Raw genomic sequence first — 20424 nt, forward strand, 5'->3', positions numbered from 1 at the left:
GAAACGACCCCACCGGCCGTCTCGCAACCAGCCGGCTTATTCATGCTGCTTTTACTTCACCGAACTTCTGAGCAGATAAAAGGCGGAGGCAGGGTTTAGGCTGAAGGAGCGTACGACCACACTGCGCTCAAACTCGATTATTATTCCACAGCAACGCCGCAGAGCGCGGACTTGACCCATCATCCAAGTTCCCATCAAGTCCACACTTCAGACCTTCAATTCTTTCTGCGACTCAAAGCCATTTGATATCAGATCTATAAGAGCAGCAAACCTGAGGGGAGTTTCAGCTTGAAAGAAGAGTTACCTTGGGTGATTTGAGGTCTCCTCTCCTCCAGTTAGTGTCTATTCTGTGCTGCCTGATGTAGGCACTCTTCCAGGGACTGTGAGTGAAGCCGGGCTTGACAATTTTCCTCTTCTTCAGGGGCAAAGGCTCATCAATACCTGTTGGGACAGAGACAGGAAGATGACTAATAAGCTAGCTAAGTTTTTTTTTTTTTTACTCCTTATAAAAACTACTGCAAAGTTATCCGCAGTAACACCGTGTCCGTCTGTTGCAGGGACGCCAGACTCACCCTCTTCCCTGCATTTCTCCCTCCACAGCAGGTTGTCTTCTGCCAGGATGCGCCAGTAGCGGCACGTCTGCGCCGCTTGGAGGAGGTCCTTCGGTTCCAGGAATGACAGCACATACAAAGCCAGCTGTTGAGAGACGTGGTCGAGGAATGTGAGAGGTGTGAATCGTGAAAGAAAATAGAAGCAGCCAGTATGTCGCACAGCTGGCTCGTACAACAGTGCACACACCTGATGAAGGAAAGGGTTTAAGTTAACTAAACTACAGCGACAAAAGGGAAGAGCTAAGAAAGCGCTTTCTGAACAAACTGTACGCATGACATACAAGTGAATACACAGCTATTGTATTTAATCAACAGTTCTGTCGCCCTCGCAAAAAAATACACAATAAAAGCTTCACGCAGCAGGTAATCCTGACGGGGTTAGAGTTTGTTTGTTTAAAGCCGGTGAACGAGAACACAAAACCCAGTTTAATGAGCGTAAATCTGGACTCCTGAGGGACGGAATGAAACACAGTCACGTTGTTCGTTCATTCGGGGCACGTAACGCACAATGTCTATAAAACAATGCGGTGGATGGAGCATTAGGTCCAGTTATTGCTCCGCACCATTGTTAAAAGAGATTAGGGGTTTGTTCGACGGCATGAAGTTTGACCCGTCGCACAGCTTCTTTCATTGTCCTCCGACAATCGGAGACGACGCTGATCCACGACACACAATGACACATTCAGGAGTGGAGTCGAGTGACTGATATTTAGATTTAAGCTAGGCGAGTCTTTCTTCAGGAGTTTTGTCTCCAGTCTGTTGTAAATCTTTTTCTTTGTCATCTTTTGATAATATGCCAATTATTTCCGTTCTTTTTCTGTATCACGTGACAGAAAAACGCATCAGATCTACACACCTGTTATTAAATGAGGAACTAGAGCCCAGAAAATGTTACAGCGCTTTGCTTGGGAAAGAAAAAAAAAATGAATTCATGAATAATCCAAACTAATTGGTGCAGCTATAGTCTAATACCGGTTAAAACAACTCCATGAGTCACACCTAGCGAGCGGTGGCAACAGACAGCGAAAATAAAAGAGGAAAAGATGTCTCATAATTTGCGGTGTGGCTGGAGGTAATTAGAGGGGAGAGTTTTCAGTGAGAGCTATCTTGAGGCGATCTTTAATCCTCCTAAACTATTTACTGTCCCGGGCTTTGCTGTATTTTTCCAGTGAAACGTCCTTATGAATGAAAACTTTATCGTTAGTTCAATGCTTCAACGTCTTAACTTACAAATGGTGACGTGCTAATAATTGTCTCTCTCCGTTTCAGGTTTGGCTACAGCTTTGTGGAAATCTATTTTTGTGAAAGTGGGTTGAAAGCCAGAGTAAACTTCTACATCCTGACATCTCTGATATCATTGGGTTCAGCGCTGTTGGTAATACTTTGTAGCTTTTTGTCCTTGAAGAAAAAGACAAAAAAAAAAAAACCCCATCACATCCATCCTTGACATACCTCAATCATCTAAAAGCCTGCCGAGGCCAGCAGTCATTACTAGAACTGAGGGTATTTCAGAACTAAGTCAGTGATTGCTTTTAAAACCCGATACCCTCTCCAGAGTCTGTTCAATTCCAACTGCATCTACGGCGCAACCGCGGGGATTGTCCTCTTAAAGTTACTCGACAGCCCAACCCAGCCTATTTCCAGCAGCTCCAGCTTAAAGGAGAGACGGGACTATCAGAAGATGTCAAAGCAAACAAGAAATATATATATATATATATATAAAAAGAGGGAGCAGCATAGGGTACACAGAATGAAAGGAGAGGGCTCGCGTCCCGCTGCGAACACACATGAAGCTGTTTGTATGTCTGGTTTTGGAGCAAGCGGTGCGGACGCCTTGAAATCTTGCGTGTTGTTGCCTCACTCTCTGCAGCATCCCAACACATGCCAGACGAGGTGCAAAGTATCGGATCTGCTACACGTTTTTCTTATGTGATCTCATTATGAGATGAGTGTGGCCCTTCAGATTGTCAGTTTATGATGCAGAAGAAAGACTGGACACAAACTACGGAGGCCTGTGAGGGTGGAATCGTGACAGGGTTCAGGTCGAGAGGAGGCCTCGCCTCTCTCCGTCAGGTGTGTTCATCCGAAAGTGAACACGCGGAGCTGAGATCAGAGGAAAAGGGGGATCAGAGGGAGGAGGGGAGGAGGGATTAGGGCTGGGATAGAACTCACCTCTTTGGGCAGCAGGGAGATGAAGTCTCGCTGAAACTGCGGCTCAATCACCTGCATCATATGCTTGACTTGCGTGGGCTCACAGCTGTCGATCAACTCATCCAGCGCCAGCAGCTTCTCTGGGCCAGTCCAGCTCTGGAGTAAAGAAAAAAAAAAAAAAAGCACAGAGAGAGAGAGTGAGGGAGAGAGAGAGGGGAAAAATCAGTCTGATGATGGTTTAGGAAACATGATTGCTTCAAAGTGGCAGCTTGGAACAACGGACAAAAGGGAAGCAGCTCGTTTACCAGAAAATACTGAGCTGCACTGGTTGTCAATCACAGACACCTCTAGACCTCTAGACCTAAATATTATTCTTTTAAATCACAGTTTACAGTCCACCACTGATGTACTGATTCTGAAGCTTTAGCGACGTCACAAACACAGCTGATTTTTTACACCAGTGTAACCTTCTTCCTTCTACTCTATTCTCTCTCGCTGTCTGCGTAATATTCGTTAAACATCTGCATCTGGATCGCCAGTCACAGCTGTAAATGCAAAAAAAAAAACAGCACTCAGGCTTTAGAGGATGGCTGCCCCCAGTTTACAACCGTCAAACTCAAACTCGTCTAAGTGCATTGAACCTGTGACTGGAGTGGAAACTTCCTGCCGCGTGCACTCTTAATGTTCCCTGCGTGCCTTCCAACAGCAGCGCCGAGCTGTAGCTTTAGGCACCTGCGTATTTCCAGCAGCCAACAAATCAGTGGAAAATGTGAGCGTCCTCGACGTGGCGCCACGCAAACCGTTATTAGAACTCGTATTTCGTTTGGTTGTTTAACGGTAGCTGATAAACTGCGTGTTCGACCCGATGGCCGCGGCTGTTTTTACTCTGTGGGGCACTGGAAATCTAACAATAATTACAGGCTACGGTGCCGGAGTGGAAAAACCTGGCACACACAAACCACCTGTAATTTGGCGGCTAAAAGCTTTAGCCAGAGGTTCTGAATGTAATCAGGGAGGGAGGGACGGGGGGTTCAGGGACCCCCTCCCCAACAGAGAGTGGCCTGGGCTTTTTGGTGTTGTCTCCATTTCCAGCCATAGGTTATTTGTACTGTATCTCAGACTGAATCCTTGATGCCACAGGTTTGCCATAAGCAATCTGAGACGTAAACCTCACGTTTGGGTTCATTATAAACACTCACGTTGCTTTTAATATTTTGGCTTTAAATGATTTCTAGGCGAGAGCAGCTAAAAGCTCAGATAATCTCACAACACGTCAGACCTACTTTTGCTTCGTTCATTCATTTAAAATGTGAGAACAACGGCGACACAAGCCGACAGTCAACATCTGGGATCGCAGCGCCACCACTTAAACATGCAGTGAACCCGGGCTGGCACACTGACGCACAAGTGGAACGCTTTTGATCGGCTAATCATTATGATGGGCTGCTGAATATCTCTCAGCTCAACGCATTCAGGGAAACACTGAAGAACGTGTGTGTGTGGGGGGGGGGGCTTAAAGAAGACTGCAACCAAAACACAGATTACGATAATTAGCATTACTGTGAGCTACAAAGACAGTAAAGAGGCAATTATTTCATCTTTTACACCCGCCATAATGACATTTAAATATGTTTAGAGATGTGTTATTTTATCTGACTAATTTATGCTGATTTTACACCTCTGCTAAACTAATAGATATGTTAATTGGCGGGCCTGAAGTGTTCGTAGGTGGATTTTGTTACCTGTGAACACAGTGCGGTTACAGTTTTTCCACAGTTTCCACACTTCATACTAACTTAGGCTAATTGGCTGCAGTCTTCATATTTAATTTAGAGGCGAGAGAGTGGAATCGATCTGGTCATAGAAATCAGCAAAATGAGATTCATGCGCTTCAGTCAGAGCAACATAAAAAAAATAAATTAAAAAAAAGTCTTTCAAGCTAGAGTGTGCCGTTTTGCGTTTGTGCTCCTCTCTTTCTCACATGCAGGCTGCGACTGGACGGGGAATGTACAGAAAGTGCGTTTGAAGTTTGGGCTGCCTGTGGTCTGCGCCGCGAGATTAAAGAGAGCAGGCTGCCGACAGGTCAGGCCTCAGGAGTAAAGCACGTCGACGCAAAATAAACACAGAGGTGTCACAGGTTCACTCAGCTGTTCAAAGATAATAAGTTTGAACCCTCTTTGGTAATGAAATCCATGGCAACCCATTATATGGAAATTCAGGGGACGCCATCAAGGCTAATATATTTAAATGACATCTTATTTCCTTGAGGTCTCTAGTCATTAGCGTGCAAGTCTAAGAGGAATGAAACGGCTCTATTACTCTACATCAGTGTGGAGAATATTAATATTAACACAGAGTAAACTATACGATCACCTTTCGTCTCTAATGTTATTGACAGTTATCATCGGTGGCTAAACGTATCAAAACGAATAAAGTTTGCGCCAATTTAAATCGTCTTTGACGTTCATAGTGTATGAGCATCTGTATTACAGAGGATCAGAGATGACTGTACAACACATTCATCTGATCTCATAACTCTGCTTTTTAGTCTGAACAGGTACGGCTAATCCCAATTCCACGCAACAGCGCCTATGGTAATGTGGTGGGCCACAACAACAAGGCAGCAATTATCTCTGAGACTAAGTGAACATTGATTGGGAACAACATATGGTTTCTGATGAGCTTTTCCCGAGGCTGCAGCATCGCCCGGGGGAGGGAGGGAGGGGAGAGAGGGAGTTAAAAGAAAGGAGAAGGCCTGAAACCGCTGAGTGCTCACCTGAAATGTTCGGAGCCATTCCTGGAGACCCGTCGGTGGCTGGATTGAGGTGATTCGTCGTCTCTGTTGCCCCTGACTGTTGGCCGTTCGGATGTGACCGAACGTGGTGGGCGTGGCTGGACATGGGACAATTCCTGTCGGGCTGCAATTTACAGGAACAAAGCGCTTAAAAATCAACGCTGAGCCGAGACCTTCAGAGGCAAATAGTCTGAGCGGGGACTTACACCTTAAAAATGTTTAAGGTGTTATTCTCCAAACAAATACAAGAGAAAAGCCTCATTTAAACTGAAAGATTTGTTGACGATCTCTCATTTGATTCATCAGCCAAGACCTTGTTTCCATTTTGCAGCAAAGCTGGAATTTGTGTTTTCTTCTGCACTTTCCGTAACTGACTCACTTCTTTCTGATTATAGAGAAATTAAGAGCAAACTAAATCATTTAATGTTATAATTAAAGGTTCAATGTCTTGTATTGACACTATTAAGAAGACATTTCTAGTCTGAAAGCCCCACAGTAAGTGTTACGTCCCCACATAACAAACATTTTAAAGGCTATTAGCTAAAAACAAATCTTCATAAAATGCTAAACACTGATGAATCCATTTTCTGTCCTTGTCTAGTTTCAGAGAAAACTACAATCATGTGCAGTGCGTCAAAGCCACAAAAACTCTCCAAACATTTCCTTGAAAGTACAAACTATTGGCTTTCATTTCTATCCACCTCATTTACATCAATGAGCTCTGGCTCAATAACACAAACCTGCCCGTGTGCGATTCAACAGCGTCACAAAAAACTACAACCTCCAGAAAGTCATTACCACGCCTCTTTCTCTTTCTCACACTTTCAACAAAAAAACTGATCAATCAAACCTTCACGAAGACGGAATTTACTGCAGAGGTGCGTTCGTTTGAACAGGTACGCCTGATAAAAGCTGATAAAAACTCAAAAGAAACTTCAAAAGTGTGCGAACAGATTTCTGCTCCACAGCTGACTCTCCTGTTGGGCCTGGATGTGGGAAAAAAAAAAGGGGCAGTGGAGGACTTCAAAGAGCGCCCATGTGCCCGTGTGATGTAAGGGTAGACGCTGTCCATTGGGCATCGTCGAAAGCCCCAGATTCTGCTCGCTGAGGGCAAAACGGGAATCTGGGGGTCGATTTCATTATCGATTCATTTTTAATGGGAGAGGAAGCTGAGATGGAGCCAGTTACATAGCAACATTTACAGCTAAGTGGCTGTGTTCAGTTTGAATTTTAATGCAGCTACATGTGAACACCTGCATTAAATATTCAGGGTAAGGGAAACATCTGGGAGTGCTGGCTCGATGCTGCGCTGGAATCATCCCTCTGTTTAAAGACACACGTAGCCTCTTTGCTCGTAGACTCAATTATCAAGTGTAGAGCATGAAAATAATGAGGTGCGGCTCTATAGGATATCTATAGTGTAAAGCCTATACACACACTATAGGGTTTCTTACCTCAGATACTCTGGGTCTTTGCAGGGCTTTTTTCCTGAAGGGAAAGATCGGACCTCGGGGTCCAACTTTCTCTTCATCTGAGAAAGGAAATAGAGAAAAGAGAAAAACATTAGGGGAGGGAGGGGATTTATATTTAAACACACACATATATGAAGGAGGCAAGCACGTTTTTCCATAACCCATCAATTTATTTCTCTTTGAAGTCGAGTCTAAGCCGCTCTACGTTTGAGTGAGAGTCCGGCTCTTGAAAATCAAATTTAAAAAAAGGAAAAAAAAACAAAAAAAAAAAACAGACACAGGTCAGGGGGATTTCTAAAAACAGAAAATTGCTTTCTCAAGTTACAGACTTTGTTAACACTATGTCTGAAATTCTGCATATTAAACACAGCCACAGACTCACAACAGCTTTATGCAAATAGGAAATTAAACTTTAATGCTCAGACTCAGTTTAATAACGTGCTGCAAACGAGAGACCAATGAGCTGCTGCAGATGGAGGAGGGAGCCCGACGTAATGAGACAGAGGAATGCTGAGCGGTGTTTGTTTTACAACGGCGTGCATGATTGTGACCGTGTCCCGCGTAGAAGAAGAAGAAGAACAGAACGTGACAGGTGAGCGCCGATCTCCAGGCAACCGAACCAACGATACTCGCGGGTAAACAAACACAACCAAACTTCCAAGGTTAATACGACGTGTTGGCGGGCAACAACGTCACACGTGACAGCGTTCCCACTGAGGGCGCGGGGCGCATTCTTTCAAAGCCGAGCCTGATTCATCCCGACACTCCAGAAAGAAAAACAAAGCCAGTCAGTTCTTTATTATTCTCTGTCACCTGCGTACGCGCACGCCAGCCAATCCCCGTTACCACCTACCCCACTGCGCAAACAAAGGCGCCTGTGTAAAGGTTTGGGCAAGCCAATTTTCTTCATCCCATGCCTGCCACTCTCCCTCCCTCTCCCTCCCTCTCTCCCTGGCAAAGCTTCTCAACACACATGCAAGTGATCACCACCTCATCGCGGGTCCCTCATGAATAAACAAGCCACCCGAACACTGATTTTTAGTGTTTGGCTCAAAATAAGATATACAAGGTGACAGCCTGAGCTTGTTCATTCATTAATTAAATATGTGTCCGTTTGGGTGAAAGCTCCTTTAGATCTTCAGAGCTACACTCGAGGAACACCAGCAAAAGCACACACCTGACCAATTATTAGGCACGCCAATCTAAAACTGAACGCACCACATCCACGGTTTGTGTTGAGAAGGGGTTATTTCAACTGTGCGATCCTTCTGGAGGATGGTGCTGTTAAACTGGATTAAATTAGACACAGGAGTGTTGCTGTTATACAGTTATTCAGTCTAGACCGCTGACTAAAATGGAATTGTAAAAATAATTGAAACATGTGTCGGCGCAACACAATGCGACTCAATAGCGTTACAAACCGCAGCCTCAAATCTGAAAACACAATTGAATCAACAGCTCTCTTAGTTATTTTAAACACACACTGAATACCATAAACTTTATGAAGCTATGGCTGAGTTATATTAGAGTGCATTAAACTGGGGTACCTAATGAACTGGCAAAGGAGTTTCTTTTTAATTATTATTCATTCACATCAGTTAATATGTTAGTTATCGTGTCATTACTTTCGGTCTATAAAAAAAAGGGCAAAATGCAGTTAAATAAACAAACAAATAAATCAAAAGTCTCAGTTGTGTTTGATCGAATGCCCAAAAGTTATGAATGTAAAACACATCTTCTCATAAGACGATGTCACTGGGGAACGTGTGGCATTTATGCTTAGTTTAGTTAATTGGTTTGGTAATTGGCACAAATGACGTTACACATCTGTGCAGGCTTGTACAGAGTTACACACCTACACGTTGCATGCAGGCCAAACAAAAAAAAAGACAGAAGCAATGAAAATAAAGTTGCACCCATCACCAGCAGGAAGGAAAAAAAATCACCAGAATCTATCCAGGTTACTAGGTATTATTTTTGCTTAGTTTTCATAACACATTAACTGATATTTGCGGCTTTAATATGCACGCTTTATTCTTCACACGTGGCACGTTTTTTCATAAGATGACATTTACTCGTGGCTTAGAGTCAAAAGTATTTAGCGACAGTTCGTCTGCAGATACAGTGCAGCCAATCGTCCTGCAAGACCCAACCTGTCCTGGAGGGAGGGGGGAGAAAAAAAAAAACGCTTCCTTCTGTCATTCTGCCGTTGTATAATCCGATATTGGTTTGTAGAAACCAGAAACCAAAATTAAATTTAGCCTCTGCTCTGAGGCAAACAATTCTCTTTTTGATGCATTTTTTTGGTTTGTTATTGTAGCTTACACAGAAAAACAGCAGTGGACATTTGACTCCATACTGTCTGGATCTCGTGGCATGATTGCATGCCTCTCCTCAAGATGTGTTTTTTTTTCCCCTCTCCCTCTGTTTATCACTATAATTTGTTGGGTGTGTGTGTGTGTGTGTGTGTGTGTGTGTGTTGGTACACTTTGTCTTCAGCCTGAGGGGCACAAGTGAGAACAGCGAGTGATGAACCAAGAAAAAGGAGGTGGTGGGGGAAAAAAAAAAGTTGTCTACAACAAAAGAGATGCTGAATAGCGAGTGAAATATCAGCGACTGAACCCATGAATTAGTAATCAATACAGCATCCCTGCCTCTGTATTAAACAGGGATTACAGTTGCGGTGCAACAAAACCACCGACAGACAGCATGTGTGCTTCTACATGTCAATATACGCTACAGGTGACATCTTTCCTCACGAGTCGGCTCATGTGTGGAGCTGCTCATGGGTTAAAGAGGAGAGCGTTAACACAAAATGAAATAGCAGGGAAACGCTGAGAAAAAGGCACCAGGACGTTTGGCAAAAACACGACGGGTCTGATCCAAATGTTTGAAAAGCTATCCAGGTCTTAAATCTTACGTTAGATTTGTCTACGTGCTGGGGCGGTGGGAGGGTGGGGGTGGGAGGGGAGGGGGGGGTTTATAAGGTATTCACGGCTTTTAAGAAGCGGCTCTTAAACCCAACCGGCTCTTTTTCTTGAAGCGGTGATCTCACTGCAATGGCAGTTCAGTAGCCAAGGAGAGCCTGGGTGTGCGTATGCATTCAGTGGGTGTGCGCGCGCGTACGTTTTGTGTGTGTGTTTCCGAGTGTGAGAGAGAAAAGGGGGGTGTGGGGTGGGGGGAGTGGAGGGGGGGATGTGGCGTCTGGCTTTGAGTGTGTTCGCCTGTGTAAGAAAACCTCAAACTAAATGTGAGCATGCAGGGAAAGGAGGTGGGGAGAGAAAAAAAATAATAGAAAATAAGGCATGTGACCAGCCGCTCCTTGTGTTTCAGCCTGGGAAAAAGGTAACCAGAGAACCCCGCGTTTGTAAATCACGACCAATCAGCCGTCCCTCCCCACCTTCGTCTCCTCCGCTCTCCGGCCAAAAGCTCCACAGATGCATGCGCAGGGAGTTAATGATATTTTAAGGACAGCAATCGCTCTTACATAATGTGTGGACGCCTTTCAAGCCAGACTACATCCTGCAGCATCAGTCCCTAGACAAATCTTTTTTTTTTTTTTCCCCAAATAGTGCTCAAGCAGTCGTGAAAGACATTCCCCACGTCAATCAGCGCCGTGGCAGACGCACAAAACAATTGCAATCTCAAAAAAATAAAAGAAAGTTAGAGGATTTCTAAGGTGGTTAAACCCGAAACCACTGCTTCCGAATTTGTCTTCACAAATCAACGCCAAAGCGCTAAATTATCCGAGCCCTGTCCTGACCTTAAAACGACTACATCCACAAAATGGATGGAGAACACAAATGAGCAAACACCATTAGACCCAACGCTGTAAAATCCTCCGCCACGAGGGATGTTTAGAGCCCCATATTGAATTAAACACATTTGTTTACATTACGCTCCCTGAATGACTGATTCCCTTTCACACACATATTTCTCTGTATTCTCTATTTCACGCTCGGGCATTTCCAGTAAAGGGAGCGTCGCTTTATGGCTGCCATCCAGCATGATACACCCAACATCCTTGAGGATATTCTACCTCACGCAGTCTGACACAGTGACCCATTATCTGTGGCTGGAGCCTGAGGCGAGTGCACAGTGTCAGGGAATAGGCTACTCAAACAGGCAGCAGGCGGACTGATCGCATGCATCTCAAGCAGATAGTTTGGTCGCTGCAAGACAACCGCTGCTGCATAATGAAGAATCCTCATAACCCTGCAAAGTGGGGAGGATTGCAGGGGGAGTGGAGAGCGAATGCTATTTTTTTTTTTTTTTTTTTTTTTGACAGGTAAAGTCCGCACGCACTGCAATGGAGATGGAGGTGACACCGGCAGTGCATATGTGGAATACGCTGTATGTTGTAGCTGAGGCATCTCTGTGATGAAAGGGAGGACCACAGCGAGAGGTACAGGTGCAGGGCGCATGAAATCAATACTGAGGCAAAATGGGGTCTTATATCAGCCAGGAACGGGGAATTCACTAGTGAATAAAGCCCGAACGTGGACACATTTTCATGAGGCGCAGCGGAAATCAAACGGGTGTTTAAGAAGCAAAGCGAAAACCGTGCTAATCTTCATTAACACCGCTGAAGTTGCGAGGAAGGGGAACGGATGCCGTCGAGGTATTACAACGTTTAACGCAGCGGTAACATAACATTAAGGCCCGGGCAATTAAAGAGGCGTCTCTGGAGGTCTGCTACACTGCTGCTCATCCTCCGCAGTGGCCGCACAATCTGCCGAGAGAGGCGCGTCTAAAGATAAAATGTGGGCGACAGAGCGCGTCCAACATTAAATAATAAGAGACGAGAGAGGCTGCGCCGGGGGGGAGAGACGCGGTGGTAGAATACGAGCGGAGATCCTACTCACTTTGTAGAAAATCATCTTTAAAGTGCCGTAGAACCCCATCCTGGTAATCCGGTGTGTTTTCCTTTTTTTTTTCCTCTTCAGTGGCAATCGGTGAAGTCCAAACGTGTGCGCGCGGCGGGGAGATCGCTGTGACGGTGCGAGGGCAGTGTACTCTCAGGTAAATCCGACGCCGTCTCTGATGTGAACATGCTCGGGCACGTCACCGGACTGGCGAGCATGCAGCAGATTCCCCCGGCGGAGGCATTAGGAGGAAGGAAGGCAAGTGGAGGGGAGAGAAAAAAGAAAAAAAAGAGGAGGGGAGAATCTCCGCCGTATCGCGTCGATTTCAGAAGAGGGGATAGGTCGATGGGTGAACAATGCGATGCGACGATCCAGGAGGCTTGTGCGCCGCCGACCACCGAGCACAGGGAGTGAACAGATGAGGGAGGGAAGAGGGTGACACTCGGCAGAAAGGGGGAGGAGTGCAGGGGAGAGCGTCAGAGCGCAGAGCAGTGCCCTCTCCCTCTTCCTCTTCGCAGGCTGCACGACGGCTCCTCCGAACAGAATCGGATTACAGCCTCCCCGGTGGAGGCGGCAGGAATGGTGCAGTCCAACATTCAACATTGCGCGCAGCGCATCCTCCGCAAGCGCGGCACCGGAGGGGGGGGGGGGGGGGGGGGGGGACCATATGCGTAACCGAGGAGGGAGCGCACACGGGACGCACGGGGGTACGCACTTGTCGAGTCTCTCACATCACAAAGGTGGATTTCCACTTGTTGCAAACACACACACGAGCCACTGCTTCATTATGCACATAAGAGGAGTCCTCACCTCTAAAAGGTCCTGCGTCAAATACATTACAAGCAGTAAGCCGCTAAAGGGAGAAATATTATACTTTTAGATTATTGGAGCTACAACTAATCTACAGGATATATTTTTTAGTGAATTGAGAGTTTAATAATAAAAAAAAAAGAGTAGAGATCCTGATTATATTTTAAAAACCACCATGAAGAAGAAGAAAAGCAGAAATTGGTTAAATGCCAAGTGGAAATATTGCAGCTGCAACAGTTAAACAACAATCAAAACCCAAGAGCTGCAACAGATTAGTTTAACCTTTAACAGTGACCTTCTCCATATTGATCAAAGTGTGACGTGATAACAAGAGCTGGTAACGATATAAGCAGTAGCTGTTAACATATTTCTTTAAAAATAGCGTTCTACAGGGGGGCGTGAAGTATCTGGTCCCATCGCTGGATTTTTGCTCCATTCGAGAGACCACCAGCATCCAAACTCAAACACGGCCTGACTGAGAGCAGACTACCAGGCGGCCTGTGAATGGACCCACGTCCGCTGCACCTGCCCATTATTTGAAGGCCAATATTTGCATTTCAGGGTGGCAGGTAACGGCTGATTGCACCGGCCCAGTTAACAACACGCTACACCCCTCTGATAGCTCTCATTACAGCTAGTCAAAACCACAACCTCAAGACGACAGCTTGAGTCTAAAAATGGCTTTGTGAGGGTGAACATGCTGATCATTTGTTCAAGGAAACACGAAACAATCAGGAAACTAAACTGATTTCTTTTTTTTGTTTGGGCGTACAAGATAAACAATAGATGCCACTGGTTGGGTTAATTTGAACAAAGACGACAAGTGGAGACACATTTCTCCGTTGAGTTGATTTGTAAATTAAACTCTCTGGCTTCTGAAAACACCAAATTATTTTCCCTTATTAAGACGGTCTTTGATGTCCGTTGTATACCAGTTTGGTTGGTTTAAAAAAAATCTATTCAACATCTGCTATTCTTCTAGGACCTCACAAGAGATCCTAGAGGCAGGGGGACACACGATGAGGGGTCGCGGGACGGGCTACATTCACAAGTGGCGGCGCATTGAGCTCTGACAGCCTGTCACACACTCCTGGCTTACACCTGTAATTACAGAATGACCTGGCACATGGGAGGGGGGGGGTTAGATGTGACAGGCAGGAGAAGTCTGGTAAAAATCCATCACAATTTGACGGAGTGCTGTAGAGTCGTGGACAAGGTGAAAAAGAAATCGTCGTGACAACGCACTCGAAGCATTTCGAACGGTGACCTCTTCAACCGCGTGTGCATGAAAGCAAATTATGTTTTCATCTGCTGTAATGTGCAGGATTTAAAGTTAAAGACGGAATAAATTATGATAATCTGTTAAAGCTTTTAAACAAACGGTGTTTTGGTTCAGCCATTTTGAACTAAATCCGGTTTGGCTTCAGACATAAAATGTCGTTCGCCAGCGAGGAACCAGGAGCTACTCGGGTCATGACAACATTGTCCTCACAGGTACACAAATGTGGACATGTGCTGCATTTCTACTCTCAAAATGCATCGGTTCACCACAGGACGCTTGGTTCCTTGGTTCTCGTACAGGACACCTGAACAAACCGGTTTTCCGTTGGTTTTATCGGAGGACTCGACAGGTGCAGCAGGACTCCGATAATAACTCAGTGTTTTAGTCACGTTCTCTCAGCGCGCTAATGGACGCGCACATAAAGCCAGTGAAATCGGTGGACGGCAGGTCGGGGGTGCATGAGACGAGGCGAGTCTGAGCTTTGTCTGTGTGTGTTTAAGGTGTCCCTCATGAGAAAGGCCCTCTCGATGCTCTGTGCCGGCCCAACCTTTACACAGCACATTGGAATGCTTGGCATGCGAGTGGGGCTGCACTGTGGCCTTTGAATGGGCCGTGGCCTCCTTTGTCGCTCCCCTTCTGCCGGTTGGTAAAGCATTAACAGGCCTCTCCCCCTGATACTGACCTTCCACTTATCAAAACCAAAACTGCACTGGTGTGCAACACTGCAAGTAGCAGATGTCTTCTTTTCAAACTACTTCTTCTTCTTCTTCATTACAATCAATCATTTTTAGGTAGCAGCGTTCCCGGCTGAGAAACGCTCCTATTGCTGCAATATTTGAACAAGAGAAGTGGTATAAAAATACACTCATTATATTCTTACGCAGTAGATCGCTCGCGGGGAAATGCAAATGTTGTTTCATTTGACTGTGCACAAATAACAGGCAACATCAGTGCCAAGGTTTTCAGCAAAACGACTCGGCAAATATTGTACAAGCCTGCAGATAAACTGAACATCCTTGGCTGCACGAAGGTTCTTTCCGACAGATTTTTGGACTAATAAACTGCATCCAAGAAACAAACAAAATAAAATAGCACGGCCGCCATCGACATAATCAAAGGTATTAGACCTTAAATTTTGAAATCAAGCCTTTTACGTGGACTTAACAAAGCAATTGTTGTTTTTAGATCTGAAACAACAGTATGTTAATCCTAAAAATGATAAAAAATAAACTGAATGACATTCTTAAATGTGAAGACTTGTGGGTTTAATAGTTTTTTTGTGAGGTTTGGGGGTTTTAGTCACAACAAAGTAGTTTAATTGAACTGACACTCTATAGACCAAACATGTAACTAGCCATGAAAATAATATTAACAGAAAATGAGTACACTCCTCACTAGCTTATCAAATGTGTGACAGTAATTTTGGCTAAATTAATAAAATAATCCCTTTTGCACCCACTACTAAGAAAACTTAATTATGTGTCTACCAGCAGCTGTCTAGCAGGCTCGGAGGCTCGTGACGAGTTCCGTTCGACAGATGTTGGTGGGAAAAAGCTACACTACGGGAGAAAGGGGCTTTCTTGAGCAAATGTTTAATGTGAGGTGCTGAACTTGAAGGAGGCAAATACTTCTCGGGCAGCGATGCATCACTAAAGGGGTCTGTGACATTGTGCGATTGTCCTCACTGTGGAGAAAAAAAAAAAAGAAAAAAAAAGAGGACTAGGGGGTCTGCTCTCAATGGATTTTTCTGAAACGGCGGAGTGCGATCCCCATTCCAGGCTGGACAGATGCAATGCGTGCGGGGGGAGGTTTGATGAATAAGGAAACCGTGGATCATGGCATTCTCCACTCTATGATAATAGCATCATCTGCATGGAACTGAATTAACATATCCTACAGCCACCCACGCGACTGAAACATTCAAGTTTGAGGGGGTCAGGTCAAAAAAGGGAATTAAAGGGAGAGGAAGAGGCATCTCCCTTGTGACATCAATGGCGTTCATTGATGATAAATGGATAACTGAGGTCACTATTTGCAATTACGGGCAATTACTTAGAGATTGGCATCGCGGGCAGATGGACCATTTTAAAATGTATATCAGTGGAGGGGCCTTTGGAATATAAGGGTCCACACAATGACGATGATGAAAAATGGTCGAAAGCTTCAATAGCGAGGACTAGAAAAAAAAAATAGTCAAACATGCAGTGAACTAAAAGACTGAAGCCATCTGTAGAGGTGGTGCGTGAGAAAATACTCTTATTTATAATTTATCACGTAGCACAGTCGAAGTGAGAGTTTTTTCCGATGGTGCTGAAGGTTACAATATAATAAACACTATGTAGTTTCCCTTTGAAGGGACTCGCCGTGTTTGCAGGGAAGAGAAAGAAAACAAGAAGAGAAAGGCAACAATGCCGTTACAATGGAAGAAAAATATGTGTAATTTCTTAAGTGCGGTGTGGAACAGCGTGGTTTTTCATCTGCACTGCAAACAAAAGGCTTCCAGCATCATCCATTCCGCTTCGTCTCAGCGCCGCACCGCTACGCTAACATGTGCAAACTACGCCCGATTATCATAAAGAATACATCACATAACACGTCTTATAAAACAGGGTAAACAATCCTGGATTTAACATTTATACTCTCTATAACTATAACAGTGACGACAGAGCGGCACAGGCGAAAACGACAATAAACCGTGTGTAACTGCTGCATCACTGGCAGAGCTGGTCTACATCTCACATCTGCATCGTGTGCACGGTTTAAATTGATCACAGAAAGCTCTGCAGGCCGGAGAATATTTCAGTCTACAGTGGCAGACGGATGTTTGCAGATGGAAAGAAAAATACAGCGCCATCCTCAAGCCTGTACAGTGAACAAATGTGTTGTCACTGGTCACACTGGACTCACGGCTGTATAAATCTCTGAAAGATTTATACAGCCGATTTATACAGTTATACAGCTCCGCAGCATAACACAAAAAACAAATGGAAGATTATGAAGTCGGATGAGTCGTATAACATTTCTTGTCATGCTGCCCTCTGGTTCGCCTCTGAATGGCCCGATTCGAATAAAGCACATCTTCTATACTTTCAACTATGCTTCGATTTCTGATCAGATGTTCACACAATTTCACTTGAGACGAATAATATCCACATTCTGGCAAACTGAAATTGTGCCCAGCAGGAAATCATCCAGTTTTCCTTGTACTCCATGCTGGGGGGAAAAAAAAGAAAAAGGTTGGTGTGTGTGTGTGTGTGTGCAATCATTGGTTTTCTGAAAGGGTAGCCGCCTAAGTAATGAAGTCCAAGTAATCAATCTCGGAATCTGTGTCGCTTTGCACTTAAATGATGCTCTCAGTTGTCTAATCGCAAGCCCTGAAACCCCGGGATCATCGTTCAAAGTGCCCGACGCCTAAACCAGCGCAGAGCCAGGATCTCTCTGGGAACCCAGACAAATTTGTGGCCCTCACTAATTTACAGCTGTGTCCATCTCTTTGGATCTGACCTACAGCGTTGAACAGCTTTGATTCTGTGAATGACTCCAGTCCACACTTGAAGACATTGTCCAAACACAAGTTAATTCATATATAGTAAATACACTGATCCAGAGCCACAACATTAAAAACCACCGACAGGAAAAGTGAACATCTGGTGATGATACCACCCATCCCAGAGCAATGACACTATTTGATGGAATCATGAAAAACAACACAAGGTGTTGACCTGGCCTTCAAATTCACGAGATCCACAGTGGCCCCCCCCCTCAACCCATAGGACCCCCACTAACAACATCATTTTGCCAGACACCACAGGACACCATCAGAAGACCCATGCCATTCTCTGATGAGTTACAACTGATTTGGAGGCTCAAGGGAGACCTACACAATATAAGGAAGGTGGTCATAATGTTGTGGCTGATCCTAAAGAAGAAGAGTAATAAAACTTGAGGTAACTGCCTCAGGAGGAGGTCACACATATATATATATACCTTCTTACGGCAAGCTGTACAAGAAAAAGGTTCTCCACTGCTTCTAATCCTTTTCCCGCGATGGGCACTATCGTGTTGCTGGATTTGGATGCAGCCTGAGCTGTCGTATCTCATTCAGAAATGAAAGAGGGTTATGGAAATGTGCACGATGAGCCAGGTGAAACTTGGCCGAGCTGGCATCAACATTTACACAGGAACGAATAAACCTCTTTAATCGTGCAGAATTACCACTCTACATCCCAGATGAAGCAGAGCGAGACTGTATGTGTGTGCGCTGGGGGCTGCTTGTCTTCTGCAGACCCTTAAATATACCTCACAGGGCGGCAGGAAACTGTGTGAGGAGGTTCTGACCTGAACTCACTACAGAAACGTGCTCGTCAACCTGCCTTTGGTACCCTTCCCTCCACTGATACTGATCTGAAAGCAGCAATTTGCATGTTTGTTGTTATATACATGAACCGAGCTTTGACCTTAATCTCAGTCGAGCAAACATCAGAAGATGCTATTTAACACGATCCCATGAAATCAGAAACATAAGGACATGCATTGATCATTCACTCGTTTTTCAGGCGTTAACCCCAGTATTTAAAAGCAAAGCTTTGCAAAGAGGATGTACTGTTTTAATAGCACCACAGCATTTTTACTGATTACCTAAAGGACTGAAAAGAAATTTTAATTTATGATTCAATGATGACACAACCCAACACACAGCGGGTCCATGACAAAGACACAAACTCCCAGTTTCTCACTTATGGTTTTGAGAGAAATGTACCTATTGGCCATGGAAACTGGTGTGACTGAGAGACTGACAGCATTTCAGCATTCAGTTCAAAGCACCTGCATCCACAAACCCACTAGAAGCGCGTTAAGCTTCCTGCTTTACAAACAGCAAACATAATCTCACAACCAAAAATAATCACAAAAAGTCTGTATAATTTAAACCGCTGTGATCTGCAAGTTAAGCGTTTTTATTTAGTATTCACCCCGCGATGAGACCGAGCCTCCCCTACGCTACGACGGAAGAGGAGCTCTGTTTATAAATAGTTCAAAGTTATATGCCACTGGCATTTCTAATAATACTAATAAGGTTTCTCATCTCTGTCTGTTTCCCCTGAAACAGACCGAGGAAGGGAGAGTTTGGGGTTAAAGGTCGACAAGACACCACCGCGAGGACAAGGTCATGATGATCAGCACGGAAAAAAACGTCAGCATCTTTCTCGGTGCAACGAACAAAAGCAAAGAGCACGAGGTGGCACCCCTGCACTGGTAAGATTAATGGTGCAACACTTAAACAAGGTGCGAAATGATGGAGTCCAAGAAATATGAACAAAAGTAGTCAGAGGAGACCGGGAAAGCAATTCCGTCCTCCTGAGGACGTTGGTACTGTAGCTGCCTTTTCTGAAAATCAAAGGCGGCGACTCTGAATGATGAGGTAATGTGGAAAGAACGCAGGTGGGACATCTTGTTCAGCCCCGAAGTTGAGAACACAGCTCTTACTTTGTCCGTCTTATTTTAGACGGTCGAGTCAAGTAGAGAAGTGGCACAAAATACCAAAAAATCCAAAAACATTTGGGAGAAGTGGGATACGTGAGCCCCATGTTGACACATCATACAATTTCTGGGAAGTGAGGGGACATTTGAGCTCGCTCAGAAGCGTCCACCGGCCTTGCTGCGAAAGCCAAGGCTCTCTGTGAAGTGTCTGTTTGGGATTATTGTTATCTGTGATGGACCACCAGCAGAGTGGGTGATTGCAGCGCTCCTAGAGCCCAACTTCACCGCGATCAGCTGCCATGTCTGATGGCACAAAGCGAGACTCAAATAATGGCTGCATTTCAAAGGAGATAGATCAAAAAAGGCACATCAAAGTTTAGACGTCCTCGGATTTGGACGTTTGTTGGTGAGGATACGGTGATGCAACGTCGATGCAACAACGCAACTGCGGAGTGGACACGATCAGATTTTTACTCACGTATAGATTGACGATGTGAAGAGATCACAGCCCAGCCACAGGGAACAACCATTGTTATAATGCTGCAAAATGGGTTTAACATGTAAGAGGTGGGATATGTTAAGACAGGAACAGGACAATTTATCTACTGCCACCAGTAGCTCTGCGATGTTTACCTTTTTAGGTTAATCTTAGTGTGTATGTGGCCCCCATTTTTTTTTTTATTCCTGACTTGTCCTTAAATTTCTGTGCTGAAAACCAATCGTTATGGTTTTTGTGCTGTCTTTATATTTATATATTTTCTTCTTGGACTTTATATGTTAGGACTTTCCCCAGCACTGACACGCAATCATTTCATCAGATTATTTTCCTGTAAAAATACACTGATCAGGCATAACATTATGACCATCGCCGTGCCTTTTTGGCTGTTTTTCTCTTTTTGTGCTGCTTTTATTTTGTGCTTTCTGGACTTTTCGTGTTCCGCGACGTCTTGCGTCCTCCGTG

The 20424-nt window shown here is 44.7% G+C and overlaps 1 protein-coding gene across 5 annotated transcripts in view; it reads right to left on the reverse strand.

The window, feature by feature from the left end:
* The window catches only part of fbxw7 (F-box and WD repeat domain containing 7), a 106684-nt gene that overhangs the window by 14823 nt on the left and 71437 nt on the right, over positions 1 to 20424 (reverse strand). For 4 of the 5 annotated variants that reach the window (XM_047576117.1, XM_047576128.1, XM_047576118.1 and 1 more), the window contains 5 exons: positions 7011 to 7087; positions 5539 to 5680; positions 2784 to 2918; positions 573 to 696; positions 305 to 441 (listed from right to left, as the gene is read on the reverse strand). In XM_047576117.1, the coding sequence (XP_047432073.1) occupies positions 305 to 441; positions 573 to 696; positions 2784 to 2918; positions 5539 to 5680; positions 7011 to 7087 (615 nt within the window). Of the gene's footprint in view, positions 1 to 304; positions 442 to 572; positions 697 to 2783; positions 2919 to 5538; positions 5681 to 7010; positions 7088 to 11893; positions 12413 to 20424 lie in introns of those variants that run through there. The other variant, XM_047576146.1, reaches the window with a different exon arrangement.

This window comes from Mugil cephalus, chromosome 2 (genome assembly GCF_022458985.1).
Source record: "Mugil cephalus isolate CIBA_MC_2020 chromosome 2, CIBA_Mcephalus_1.1, whole genome shotgun sequence".
NCBI classification, from domain to species: domain Eukaryota; kingdom Metazoa; phylum Chordata; class Actinopteri; order Mugiliformes; family Mugilidae; genus Mugil; species Mugil cephalus.